At 39.5% G+C, this 13,576-nt stretch overlaps 1 protein-coding gene across 2 annotated transcripts in view; it reads right to left on the bottom strand.

Annotated features, from left to right (window-relative positions):
- map4k5 (mitogen-activated protein kinase kinase kinase kinase 5) overlaps positions 1-13,576 on the bottom strand; it is a 157,773-nt gene that overhangs the window by 85,062 nt on the left and 59,135 nt on the right. For both annotated transcript variants that reach the window (XM_078233958.1, XM_078233956.1), the window contains exons 3-5: positions 11,562-11,652; positions 4,625-4,689; positions 2,107-2,162 (exon numbers count right to left, since the gene is read on the bottom strand). In XM_078233958.1, the coding sequence (XP_078090084.1) occupies positions 2,107-2,162; positions 4,625-4,689; positions 11,562-11,652 (212 nt within the window). The remainder of the gene's footprint in view (positions 1-2,106; positions 2,163-4,624; positions 4,690-11,561; positions 11,653-13,576) is intronic.

The following is a 13,576-nucleotide window of genomic DNA, read 5'->3' as shown; positions in this document are numbered from 1 at the left end:
TAAGTTGTGGGGAGGGTAGAGAGAGAAGCTGCAAAGAGATATAGGCAAGTTAACCAAGATGGTTGACGGAGCATAATGTAGGGAAGTATCAAGTTACTCACCTTAGTCATAAGAATAGAAAAGCAGACATTGTTTAAAAGGTGTGAAATTTTTTAAGTATTGATGTTCAAAGAGACATGGATGCACTTATACAAGGAACACAAAAACTTAGCATGCAGGTGCAGCAATCAATTAAGAAGGCAAATGGCAAGTATTGCAAGAGGATTGGGTACAAGAATAAAGAATTCTTTGCTGCAATTATACAGGGTTTTCGTGAGCCCATATCTGGAATAACGTGTGCAATTTTGGTCTCGACACCAAAGGATCTACTTGCATGGGAGGCGGTATAGCAAAGGTATACTAAATTGGTCCCTGGGATGAGAGGACTGTCCTATGGTAAGAGGCTAAATAGTTAGGGCTCATCTCCTTGGCTTTCAGAAGATTGAAGACAATCTCATCAAAACCTACAAAATTCTAAAGGGGCTTGACAGGGTTGATGCCCAGAGATGATTTCCATTGGTTCGGTAGTCTAGTTTCCATTGGCTGGGGAAACAGTCCCAGGATAAGACGCCAATTACATCATTCAAAGGACTGCAAATCTTTGGAATTCTCTACCCCAGAGGCTCATGGATGCTTCATTGTTGAATTTATTTGAGGCTGGGATAAAGAAGGGAAATAGGAAGTGGTGAGAAATTGAGTTGAAACCCAAGATTATCCATGTGTATCGAATTCGACAGGCCCTATGGTCTAACCCTGCTCCTATTTCTTGTGTGATCTAGGTCCCTTGACCTGGAAGCAGTGCCAACAGGAAGGAAAGTTAAGTCCAGAAGCTTTGCGGCTGGAAGACACAAAAGGACAGTGTGAGGCAGAAGGTAAATCAGCACACAGATGCACACACAAAAGAAGTGCTGCAGCAGGACACAAGTTATCAAACTTCAGGTGAGTTTGGAAGCAAGAAAAAATAGAATTCCAGTGCCTCTTGGGGAAGAGATGCACAACCAAATAAAAGCAATTGAATCCCAAAAGTGACCTGTATAGCTCAGGCATGCTGAGAGTTTGTATCAGAGGATCAGATTGTGAACTGGTATTGTTGATAGGCTGGTCAAAAAGGAATTCTAGAAAACTACATTACTCGGTCTGACGTGACCTCAACTGACAGAGGACTCTCAGGCACGCGCCTTGTCTGTGTCAACAGTAGCTGGGGATCTTGGATGGAAAAAGAGCTGCCGGTGAATGTGACAAGGGCTTAAAATTGAGGACCAGAGGTCAAATTGGAAAGACAATCATTTGTGCGGGAGTGGTGTGGTGCTTGTGGTCATGTAAAACGTGTCTTTATGGGATCAACTATTTAAAATAACATTTATCTTTTTACTTGAAGAATCATTTGCCTTTACTTGTGCTCGATTTCTGTTGGTTCTAATTTAAAGTCACAGAGTGGCATCTTGTTGGAAATTTCTTCATTTGGGGGTAATCAACATTCATCATATTTGGTTATTTTGGTTTATAGTTTTCCCATGGGGATCATAAAACATCTACCCTGCTACGGCCTTTATAATCCTAAAAACTTCATTAGCTCACAACCCAGACGCCCCTTTTCTCAAACTGTCCTGGTTGCTGCACTCTCTCAAGTTTTGGGATCAGTATCAGCATCTCATCCAGTGTAAACATTTTGGGCTGATCAGGGTTTCCACTGCCTCACCTTGGAGGTGAATACTGGAAATTGGAGGGAAATTCATTTTAAAATGGATAGATAATCCAGACAAGCTAACAAACCCGAGTCCTTGCTGTTATTGCCAACTTGGGAGAGGAAGATGATTTTCCATTATGTTCATAAGTGAGGGTCAGACCACTGATATTTGCTCCAAATAATTAATTCCTTTATTTACAATTATTTATGAAGTAATATTAATGAATGACAATGGGATTAATGGCCTGCAATTGCTCTGGTCAGTTTTGTCCTTTTTTGAAATGAGTACTAACATCAGTTTAATATCAGTACAATGCATTGTTCTGGCTGCTGGCAAGAAATACTTAATGTTCACAATACAAGAGACACCAAGATCCTACCTGTAAGGTTTCTCTGCAAACATAGGCTATCTGCAGTTCTGACAGGGGTCCGGTTACTGGAAAAACAGAACATTTAACATATTATTAATGAGTCTACTTCTACAGACATGAACAAAATGGAATATGAGAAAGTCATTTTAAAGTACATTCAAGCCAGATCAAATCAAATTTGTGACAGTCTATTATTGTAGAAAGGGAACTAGACAACAAACAAGCAAAAGAAAATGATTGGACAGTGAGGATAAGTGGTTGGGGTGGCTGGAATGAAGGACAGATGGAAAGGGGCCTGGTACCAGTAATGGGGAAACACATCACCAGGGAATACAGAATAAGATATGGGGTGCACAAAATATAGGGAAGAAATGGGAATGATTGGGTGAGAATATGAACACAACTGCATGAAAAACAGATACTCGGAGACAAAGTGGGAGACAAAAGTGCTAAATTGATAACACAAATGAGCAGAGGGTATGCAGTTAGTTTCACTTCTACCTTGCCCCCAGCCCTTCTTTGCTTTTCCCTATAACTTTGAAAAAAGATCCTTTTTTGAATATTTATCCAATTCCCCTTTGAGTTCCTATTGAATCCGCTTCCACTGCCCTTTCAGCCAGTGCCTTCCAGATCATTCTCTCTCTATTCCCCCCAACCCTCTCCCAATCTCCAAGTAGCAAAGGACAATTGTAACGCTAATTGAAGCTGCAGTTGTTTTCTTGAACCTCAGTTTAGAATGGGGGAGTCAGAATGTTGCGTTGGGCGTATGTGCTCCTCAGTGAAATAGATGATCCACAGTAATGTTAATAATGATGGTAATTTGTTCGAGAATCATGTTCAGCCCAGAGGCTGAATTGCAGTGCAATTTTCATTGAAAAATTCATATATAGCCTATGTAATGAAGGTTAAAAACACACAAACATGTAACAGTCTTGTAATAACTAAAATAGACAAAATCCACCGGGTGGCAGATGGGATATTAGAAGAAAGATAATATTGAATTAAAATGAGAAGCTAATGCACCATTCCTAAATTAGTCACTGAAGGACGTATGCTTTCATTGACTAGAGGGGACTGTCCGTGCATCGAGGAGCATGTTAAGTGTGGGCTGATCTGTCTACACTCCCATTGCAAGTGGACCCTCGCTACTCTATTGTCAGGCAAATACTGAGAGCATTTGCATGTTGTGGAGAAATCCAATTTAATCAAGGTTGGTGGACAGACCTCTCTATGGGCAGCATGTCAGCACAGTGGTTGGCACTAGTGTCTCACAGCACCAGGGACCCAGGTAACTGTGTGGAATTTTCACGTTCCCTCCAGGTCTGCATGGGTTTCCTTCCACACTCCAAAGACACGCGAGTTAGCGGGATTAGCCATGCTACAATGACCCTTGGCATCAGAGCAACTAGCAGGATAAATACGTGGGTTATGGGGATAGGGCCTGGGTGGGATTGTGGTTGGTGCAGGCTCGATGGGCCAAATGGCCTCCTTCTGCCCTGTAAGGATTCTATGATTCTAGACGGGAAGGTAGGCGATGGTGCTGAGTGAATGTTTACCATGTGCCAACAGAGTGAAGACCCCTGTTATTGCTGCACAGGGCTTTAAGTCGATTATCGTAGAATCATAGACATCATAGAAACCCTACAGTGCAGAAAGAGGCCATTTGGCCCATCGAGTCTGCACCGACCACAACCCCACCCAGGCCCTACCCCCATATCCCTACATATTTACCCGCTAATCCCTCTAACCTATGCATCTCAGGACACTAAGGGGCAATTTTAGCATGGCCAATCAACCTAACCCGCACATCTTTGGACTGTGGGAGAAAACCGGAGCACCTGGAGGAAACCCACGCAGACACGAGGAGAATGTGCAAACTCCACACAGACAGTGACCTAAGCCGGGAATCGAACCCAGGTCCCTGGAGCTGTGAAGCAGCAGTGCTAACCACTGTGCTACCGTGCCGCCCCTATCGGCCTTCTCACTAGATAAAGTAAAATAAGATGTACGAAAATGCTTTTTCTATTCTGCGGACATACCGCAGCATTTGTTACTCAAAACCAGCTAAAAAAAATAGAAAATAAAGCATTAAATATCCAAGGAAAGCTACTGTGTGAACTTCAGTGGCATTAAAAGTACAGGCTTGTATTCACTTGGAGCTTGAATAAAACTCAATATCAGTGGTTCTTCAATATCGATGTTAAATACCCAACCAGACATCAGTTTTATGCATACCTGAAGAACAGCAGAATAGAAATTTTGACTTTTGAGGAAGCAATCCATGCACCTGAATGGCGAAGCCTGAGGCACATTCAATATTAAACATCAAGATTTATTAGGTTGGTGAGTTGGCAATGGCAGAGGAATGAAAGACAGAGCAGCCAGTGAACCCCAGGTAAATGGCTCAAGGGCACCTGGAAGGAGGGTGACCAGGTTGGGAGGTGTCCCAATTGACTCAAAAAGGTAATTGGTCCAGTAACGGGAGAAAGGAGGTGGATAAACAATGGCGAGAATTCAAGCAACATACCATGGTACATATCCTGGAGTGATCCACCTCCACAGTATTCCATACAGATCCATAACTTCTCACGGCTAAAAAAACATAAAATAGCTTTTAGAAAGCGTTGAAAGTTCAAGTTACGCAATAGAAAGCAGAAATTATTTCTGTTGTTCACAATATGGTAGTACTGATCGATAGAGAACAGGAAAGAAAATCCTAAATCACTGGTGCATATTAAAAAAAAACTTCATTTAATGTTATCTTAATCAAACAAGTGGGAAAAAATCTAGACAGCCCATAACGATCTATAGTAATATTTAAAGAAAATCAACTCACACAGTAAAATATTTTACAAAACAAAAAATACAAAACTGGTCACAGAAATCCACCCTTGGAGCCCACGGAGTGTGGATGACAATTAAGTAAATAATTTTAATAAGGTAAACCTCAAATACCACACATACCATAAATTACACTAAGGAAAACTACTATTTGGAGCTTTTGTACAACAAGGATTGTATCATCTTACTGTGGCTTTTGCACAGCTTTTTAAAAAATTGGCCTACCTCGTGGCTACATAAGAAAAAGGAGCAGAAATAGGTTATTCAAGCCTGGATATTGTCCAGGTCTCGTTGCATTTGGACATGGACTGCTTCAAACAAAATTCAACAGCACTGCTTATAAAAGGGGATATAGATTACCAAAGGTGGTGAGCCACCTTCTTGAATTGCTGCAAGTCCATCCAATGGAGATATCCCCTAACATTGTTAACGAGTTCCAGGATTTTGATCCAGTGACAGAATAGCAATGATGTTGTGTGGCTTTCAAGGGAGCTTACAGATAATGCATAAACATGGATGGCTGAAGGAGGTTGCAGTTAGGGAGCTCTGGGGTCATGGAGGGATTTAAAGACAAGAATGAGAATTTTAAAATCAAAATGTTGCTGGACCAGGGTCAATATAGGTCAGTAAGTATAGGAGTGATGAGTGAATGGGACTTGGTGCAAGTTAGGATATGATCAGCAGAGTTTTAAATCTCAAGTTTAGAGGGTGCAGGATGAAATACCAGACAGGAAAATATTGGAATACAAGTCCAGAGGTTACAAAGGCATGCATGAGGGTTTTAGTAGATGAATGCTTATGCAGAGGCAGACAGAGACAATAAAGTGTGCTAGAAAAACAAAGGTAGTTTTATGGAATTTATATTTGGATTGGTAAACGTTTCTAAAGCTATGGTTTTAAGTAGGTTTAATTTAATGCTTCTGTGGAAGGAAGGATAAAACCTTTATTTAGATTCATGCTGGACAATGGTGTTTGAATGTGTGGGGGTTGCTTTTAATTTCAGTGTTTCTATTGTGCTTAAAGAGGGTTACACTGTGAAGAGTAAATAAACTAACCGTGGTTGCTTGGCAACTGGGAGCCTTTGAAGGTAGTAGGGCTTTTGTTCTTAGTTTAGCTGAGTTTGTTTGCAGTCAGAGTCAGGACACTGGGAAATCACAGAATCCCTACAGTGCAAGGAGGCATTCAGCCCATCGAGTCTGCACCAACTATCTGAAAAAGCATCTTACCCAGGCCCTATCCCCGGAACCCTACACATTTACCATGGCTAATCCATCTAACCTGCACGTCTTTAGACTGTGGGAAGGAACCAGAGCACACAGGAGAAACACACAAAGACATGGCGAGAATGTGCAAATTCCATACAGGCAGTCACTGAAGGCTGGAATCGAACCTGGGTCCCTGGCACTGAGGCAGCAGTGCTAACCACTGTACCACCATGCAGCCGTGGGAAGTAAACATTTCTCAACTCAGAAGATTGGACGGGATAAGGGAACCGAAAAGAGGCAGGTTTCCCAAAGAACCAGATAAGCAGGGAATTGGGACATCAAGATTATTTAAAAACTGAAGTTAAGAGAACACAAACCAAGGTATTGCTTAGGAGAACTCAATGGGAAAAGTAAACAAAACATGTTCTGAGTTAAAGAGCCAGTTGCAATAACCAGATTTAAAGTATGAAAGCAGACTTCAGAGGTAAATCAAACATTTGATGTCATCTGAAGAGAGTCTGGGAATCAAGAGTTAAAGCAATGGTGAACAGTTTGTACAACAATCAAAACGAAGAAATCCTAAAAGAGGAAGTGGTAAAACCCAGATACTGGATTCATTATTAATAGTGGAGTGGAAGCTTTGTTTTAAAAAAAATCTGGATTGAATTTTGGAATGCAAACCACTGCTCATAGAATCCCTACAGCACAGAAGGCAGCCATTCAGCCTGCACCAACAACAATTTCACCCAGGCTGAATCCCCGTAACCGCATGTGTTTACCCTGCTAGTCTCTCTAACACTAAGGGGCAATTTAGCATGGTCAATCAACCTAACTAGCACATCTTTGGAGTGTGGGAGGAAACAGGGGCACCCAGAGGAAACCCACGCACACATGGCAAGAATGTGCAAACTCCACACACAGTCATCCGTGGCTGGAACTGAACCTGGATCCCTGATGCTGAGAGGCAGCAATGTTAACCACTGTGCCACCCCAAATGGAAAGCATTATTGTGAAAGAAGATTTTAGTGTTTTGAGAGTGGAGCTTGGAAGCTCTCATGGGACAATCATCCAGGGAGATTTTGGGAGAAATCCACAGACACTAACTTGGAGTTCAGAGTGGAAAGTTTATTTGTCGATAGCCATCTTATGAGGTTCATTCAATTCAATTTTGTCACTGTATAGTGCACAAATACAATGAAAAATGAGTTTGCAGGCTCCCAAGATACAAACAAAAAAGCAAATGCAAATAGTCGTTGTAAAATAGTGCCAATAGTCATAAAGCGTATGCATGCATATTGCACAATACCTATTGCTTGGGAATATTTTAAAAGACGGAGTTCAGCTGAGTAGCAGCTCTGGGGAAGAAGCTGTTCCTGAGCCTGGTCATACGGGCTTGAATGCATCTGCAGCACCTCCGAGATGGCAGGAGCACAAACAGTCTATGGCTAGGATGGGCGGGATCTCTAGTAAAAGGGACGTTGTGTTACTTGTAGCTTAAGATATGGTCTGCAATTGGTATTAATCATAAAATCTGTGTGCATTTGTTAAACTAAGGGGAAAATAAAGAAGTATTGTATTATCCAATTCTTTTCCCCCTTATTGTTAAAACTAATAAGTGGACCTGTGACAGTTCCTCCATGTTTTTTTTTAAATAGCCAGGGTTCCATTCTGGAATCTTCCCGCCCAGTTATAACACCAATGGGATTGTAACAAGTGTTATGGAGGTAGATGTAGGAGGTCTTTGTAATGGAGCACTGGTGATAGAACCAAGCCTAATCCTATTTTCACCAGGCATAAGGGCACACTTTCAGCAAATGTCCTTTGAGCTTAAATAAATTGGAAATCTAATTCTTCAGCTCCTCCTCTCAATCAATGTCCCACTATTGAAATTAACCAAAAAAGGTCCAAGAAGAAATCAAATTTTTTTTAAAAAAAGTTTGCAACTTAGGCAAGTTAGTGCACAAGCATAAACATAGCTCAACCACACCCCACCCTCACAGGAAATAGAGGGGAAGTCACACAAACTTGTTGTAAATCCTGAACAGAATGCTGACAGTAAGAAGTCTCACAACACCAGGTTAAAGTCCAACAGGTTTATTTGGTAGCAAATACCATAAGCTTTCGGAGCACTGCTCCTTCGTCAGATGGAGTGGAAATGTGCTCTCAAACAGTGCAAACAGACAAAATCAAGTTGCAGAATACTGATTAGAATGCAAATCCTACAGCCAGCTAGGTCTTAAAGGTACAGACAATGTTGAAGCCAGATGATAATTTTGACCAATGTTTAATTATGACCTTTTAAAGTTTATTCCATTTTTGAGGTATAGACTTCTACATTTGGAGAAAGTCCAGCAAACCATTACAGGATTTTTCAAAGAATACCAAATTCTGAAAGGGTAGGGTTGCTCAAAGATTATTCCATACATTAACAGTCAAATACGCAAGCATAATTGAGCTTGAAGTACTTAACTTTTCAATAGATCACCCTTATTTACATAGAAACAATTGGCAATATTTGTGTAATAAAACTATACAACAACTTCTGTTTGCATGTGCCATTAACACAACAAACATGGTATTCTTGGATCTTTTTCTGGTAACCTTTGTTGCCGCCTCTCTTGACTTTGCAATTGGAAGGAAAAAAGACACTTGAGGCTCGATTTAATTATTTTTGTTAAACCACGTTTTGAATGTACGTGGTGTGACTGGCAAAAGTTGTTTTATTAGCTGTTCGCCTGCTCAGTGTGCTCCGCACCCCCCCTCCCCACCCCCCCCATACAAAAAGGTGACAATTGCTGACTGTGCAGGATTCAGTTGTGAACTTCTTTTTAGTAAGCTTTAGGCAAATAATGAGAATGATTTTTGCCCCCTCTTAGAATTCTATACCACAGTTGGAGCATATTCGTGTCTGAAAAAGATATTTACCAAGACTCATATCTGCCCTGCCCCTTTAATCAAATCCCTGTTTCAGTATACCATGTTATTAAAAATCTGCAGCAAGCTCAGGCAAATATATTTTTCTTGAAAGGGTGCCATTAATTGAACTAAAAGAAAATCGAAGGAAGAACCATTCCCTTAGTTTTATTTTTAAATGAATTTTCTCTTCCAGAATTACAAAAATCAGACAGGAAAAGTAACATCTTCCTGCAACCTTGACTTGTGGGTTTGGGACAATGTATTTAACTGCAAAAACTACCTAGCAGAGAACAGTATAAAATGTATATAGTTCAACAGTACTTTCTAGATTAAATTTGCAGTTTACCAGGCATCTTGTCTTATTTAAATGAGTGCAGAAAATTACTATCCCTACGTGAACCCAAATGTACACACGATCCCTAATGTTTATTTTCCAGCTATTTATGCTGGCAGGATCTTCTGATCTCACTGACAGCACACCCCTGCAGCCAGGGCTTCCTGGTGGCGTGGGGTGCATTCAATGGAAAACTCCCTTAACGACGACAGAACCAGAAGATCCCACCACCAGCCAATGGCAGACCCATCTGGGTTGCTTGGAAAATCCCACCCTATGACCAAAGTAATCGAGAAACATTTCATCAAATTCAAATACAATTCTGCACATGTGAGGTTATTGTGTAAATGACGTGGACCAGCTGCTCTAAACCTATTGGGGCTCTGTTTTGACAGCCTGGATGATTTTAACAATACCCATTTAAGCACTTGGTTGTTGAAAACACTCACTGGAGCTCATAAGACTTAGACATGCATGGTATGCCTCTTTTCTTAGAGTGTGAACTCTATAACGGGCCAGTGGATTTCCATAATGGGAATTTTATCTTTGTGCATTTCTCAACGGATTGATTTGGGATTCTTTTTAAGCATGGCTGTCAATTTCCATGTGTTTTCCTCAGTTACATTTTTATAAAATGGTCCTACATTTGCAAAATTTCCATAACATACCCTCCAAATGTTTCAGTTGTAAACACAACTTTACTGACTGCCTACAAAACATGCCATTTTCCCACCTGTGGAGAGTTAGAGGTACTTGGTCATGGATTCTCACGGTCTGATCAAATATTCTATGAAGAAAATTTCCTTCCTGCGATTCATTCTTTTTTTAAAAAATCAATTTCTGAGAACAATAAACTGCTATCACAGTCTACTTGTAGTTATCTGGAATTTTAAAAAACTAAATATAATGGGGATGAAGTTATTGTTCAAGAGTTTAGGAGCCCCTATTTAAGTAATCTCAAAAACTAATTTTGGGGTCCTTTAATTAGATTATGAATCTAATATAACTGTGCTCTTATTTATAAAAGTTGCAGCTAAGGTGCTGTGCAAATTCTCCTTTACAGTGCATTGTTTAATTATAATGCAAAACATAAGTCAAAACAACAAAGATAAATCGAAATCAATTATCCAAATAAAAAGGGTACAATTTTAAAAAGTAAAGTCTGTCGCTATACTACAAGTACAGGCAAAATCTGCAAATGTTTTAGCTATCGCTATTGCATTTAATTAAATATTCAAAAAGTTCCATCAAGTGTTTTTCCATATAATTACCAACTATTTTAAATATTAAGGTTTGTGCAAGGTACAACACAAGCAAGAACCAATCTAGAGCATATAATGATGTCATTCCCACTGCTAAATTCTTGACGTAATCCACTCAGGATTAGAGAACAAGAGAAAAGTAAAAAGATAATATATGAATAATACTATACATTTTGGTTACATTGATGATTTTGCTAGTCAATTCCAAGTTTCCATGCCCCTAAATTTAGGGCTGCAATTCAAATCTAGGGAATTTATGATCTGAATTTTATGAATATTACCATGGTTAATGTGGCATTTTGGTGATTTTGCACAGTGCTACCTCATGCATCACTGTGCATCTTTTTACTGAATCAGCATTAGTCAGTAGAGAAAAAACACTTTGCAAATGAAGCAACAATTTTAAGAAAGTATGTCTCTCAATAGCCTACACACTAGGGACTGACATTTTACAGAAATAAGGCCATGAAATTACAACAGTCAAGTCTACCAGATAATTTGAAAAGAATGCCACAGAACCCTCACCCTTCCATGAAAAATAAAAACATTTACAAACCATTATGGATCAGATAATTATAGACAATAATGACCTTATCTGTTCCAATAATTTACTTGGAGTCCATACCCAACAAAGGAATACGTACATATATGGTAGACTGTATATAAGACTTGGGAACAGTGAAATACCAATCAATTCCACTTTAAAGTTAATGAGTTCAGCGAGATGAAGTATATTCATTTGAAGAGTGTTGTGTTCAATTAAATTATTCTCAGTTATATTAATACCAAATGGAAATTTTCTGTTGAAGAAATATGCAGAGTACTAAAACCTTGCAATAACTTTACTTATGTAAAACATATATAACAAAACTTTTAAAATACGAAATGTAAATTTCCCATTTTCACCTTAGGTAGCTTCCAAAGTAGGCCACAATGTTGGCATGCTTACATTCCTTTACCATAAAAATTTCTTGCTGTATAATGGACAAGTCATCGCCTGTAAAAAAAATAAAAGTGAAATGTTACACTACAGCACCATCTGTATATATTTGCCTTAACTCAAACATATTCAGTGCTATGGAATAACATCTTAGGTGACTGCAACCATGGGAAACTATTCCCCTTCATTCTTCACAACAAGGTTGGCACTGTTTTCAGCCAATGACATTCACCTGATCATCATCATCAGAGTTTGCTGTATTTCCTACAGTACAATAGTGTAATGTAGGAAACTTCAAAAGGAATTCATTGGTTATAAAGCACTTTGCAATGTTTAGTGATTGAGAAAGGTGCGCTACATAATTAAAGTTTTTTTCTGTTTTTATATATCTGCATGCACAATATTGAATATGTCACTGCCATCATCAGTGTTTTAAAAATTAGAATGGCATTTGTCACACCAATTTTCAATTGTAATTATTTTTAATCATATGTCAAGTTGGTTCATTTATTTATTTTAAATAGCAATGTGTCACATCTGCAATGCATATTTTTACCCTACAGGTGTCACTATCCCTCCATTTATCGTACAAGCCATGAATCACAAACAACCAGTTTCCCCAATTTGCCCACTGTCAAATGTGAATGCAGCATCATCCCTCTTCCTCAATAAAGTCAAAAAACTAATTGTGGATTAATGTTTAAATTATGAAAAAAATCCCATCATAAAATATTGATTTCTTCATTCCCAAAGGTAAAAAAAATGATCCCCTAGTGGTGATAGCATTGCTAAAATTAGTGCAAAATTAATACTGGGCTTTATGCTTATCATTTCTTTACACAAAAAATTGTTTTGCCCAAACTATGGATCTATGTCACACTGGCAGAATAAAGTAGGTGACCCTGCATTCCCACAATGTACAATAAATAAACAGAATAGTTCAGCACTGAGTAAACCCAAACAAATAAGAATTCTGTATGCAAACAAATGTGAACTACAGTACTGGGCTTCTTTCTCTACCCTTTGTTACTTAGTTCATTAGCACTTTCACTATTTCAAAGAACTTGGGTATTTTTAAATATATGCACATGAACCTCAAGGTACTTGTGTTCCTGCACAGTGTGTCATTAAGTAAATAGTGCTTTCTCTAACTCCTCTGCCAACATGCATCACCTCACACAATCCCTACAAGTGCAGGAGGCGGCTTTTCGGCCCATCGAGTTTGTACTGACTCTCTGACAGTGTCTTTTCCAGGCCCTCACCCTATCCCTGTAAACCCCGCACATTCCCCATGGCCAATCCACCTAACCTGCACATCTCTGGACTGTGGGAGGAAACCGGAGCACCCGGAGGAAACACATGCAGACAGGGGAAGATTGTGCAAAGTCCACACAGTCAATCCTCGGTATTAAATGTGATCTGCTATTTGTCTGCCCATTTTGCCAGTCCATTATGTCCAGTTGCAGTCGATGTTAATATCCTTACTGTTTGCCAGGAGACTTTAGTACCATCAGCAAATTTTGAAATTTTACTCTTTATTCCAATATCCAAGTCATAAAAGCAGTGGTCCAAGCATTGACCCTTGGGAAGCAGCACCGATTACAATCCTCCAGTCTGATAAACAACCATTTACTACAACTTGCTGTTTGTGTCCTCTAGTCAGTTTCCGCTGCCCCCACCCCCAGCCAAAGCTGACACTGACCCACTTATTCCATGAGCCTCAATATTGTTGACCAGCCTTTTATGTGACACTTCATCAACACTTTAAAAACCACAACCAACATCCACCGCATTCCCTTCAACCTTCTAAATTGCTTCAAAAATTCAATTAGTCAAGCATAATCTCTTCAAAAACTTCTGGCTTTCGATCAATTCAAACCTCTCCAAGCTTGCTATTTTTTCCCCTCTGATTATTTCTAAAACCTTACCCACCACTGATGTTAAACTAACTGGCTTATAGCTACTAGGAAAGTTCTTTCAC

This window comes from Mustelus asterias, chromosome 18 (assembly GCF_964213995.1).
Source record: "Mustelus asterias chromosome 18, sMusAst1.hap1.1, whole genome shotgun sequence".
In the NCBI taxonomy this organism is placed as follows: domain Eukaryota; kingdom Metazoa; phylum Chordata; class Chondrichthyes; order Carcharhiniformes; family Triakidae; genus Mustelus; species Mustelus asterias.
This window is presented reverse-complemented; position numbering and strand designations above follow the sequence as displayed.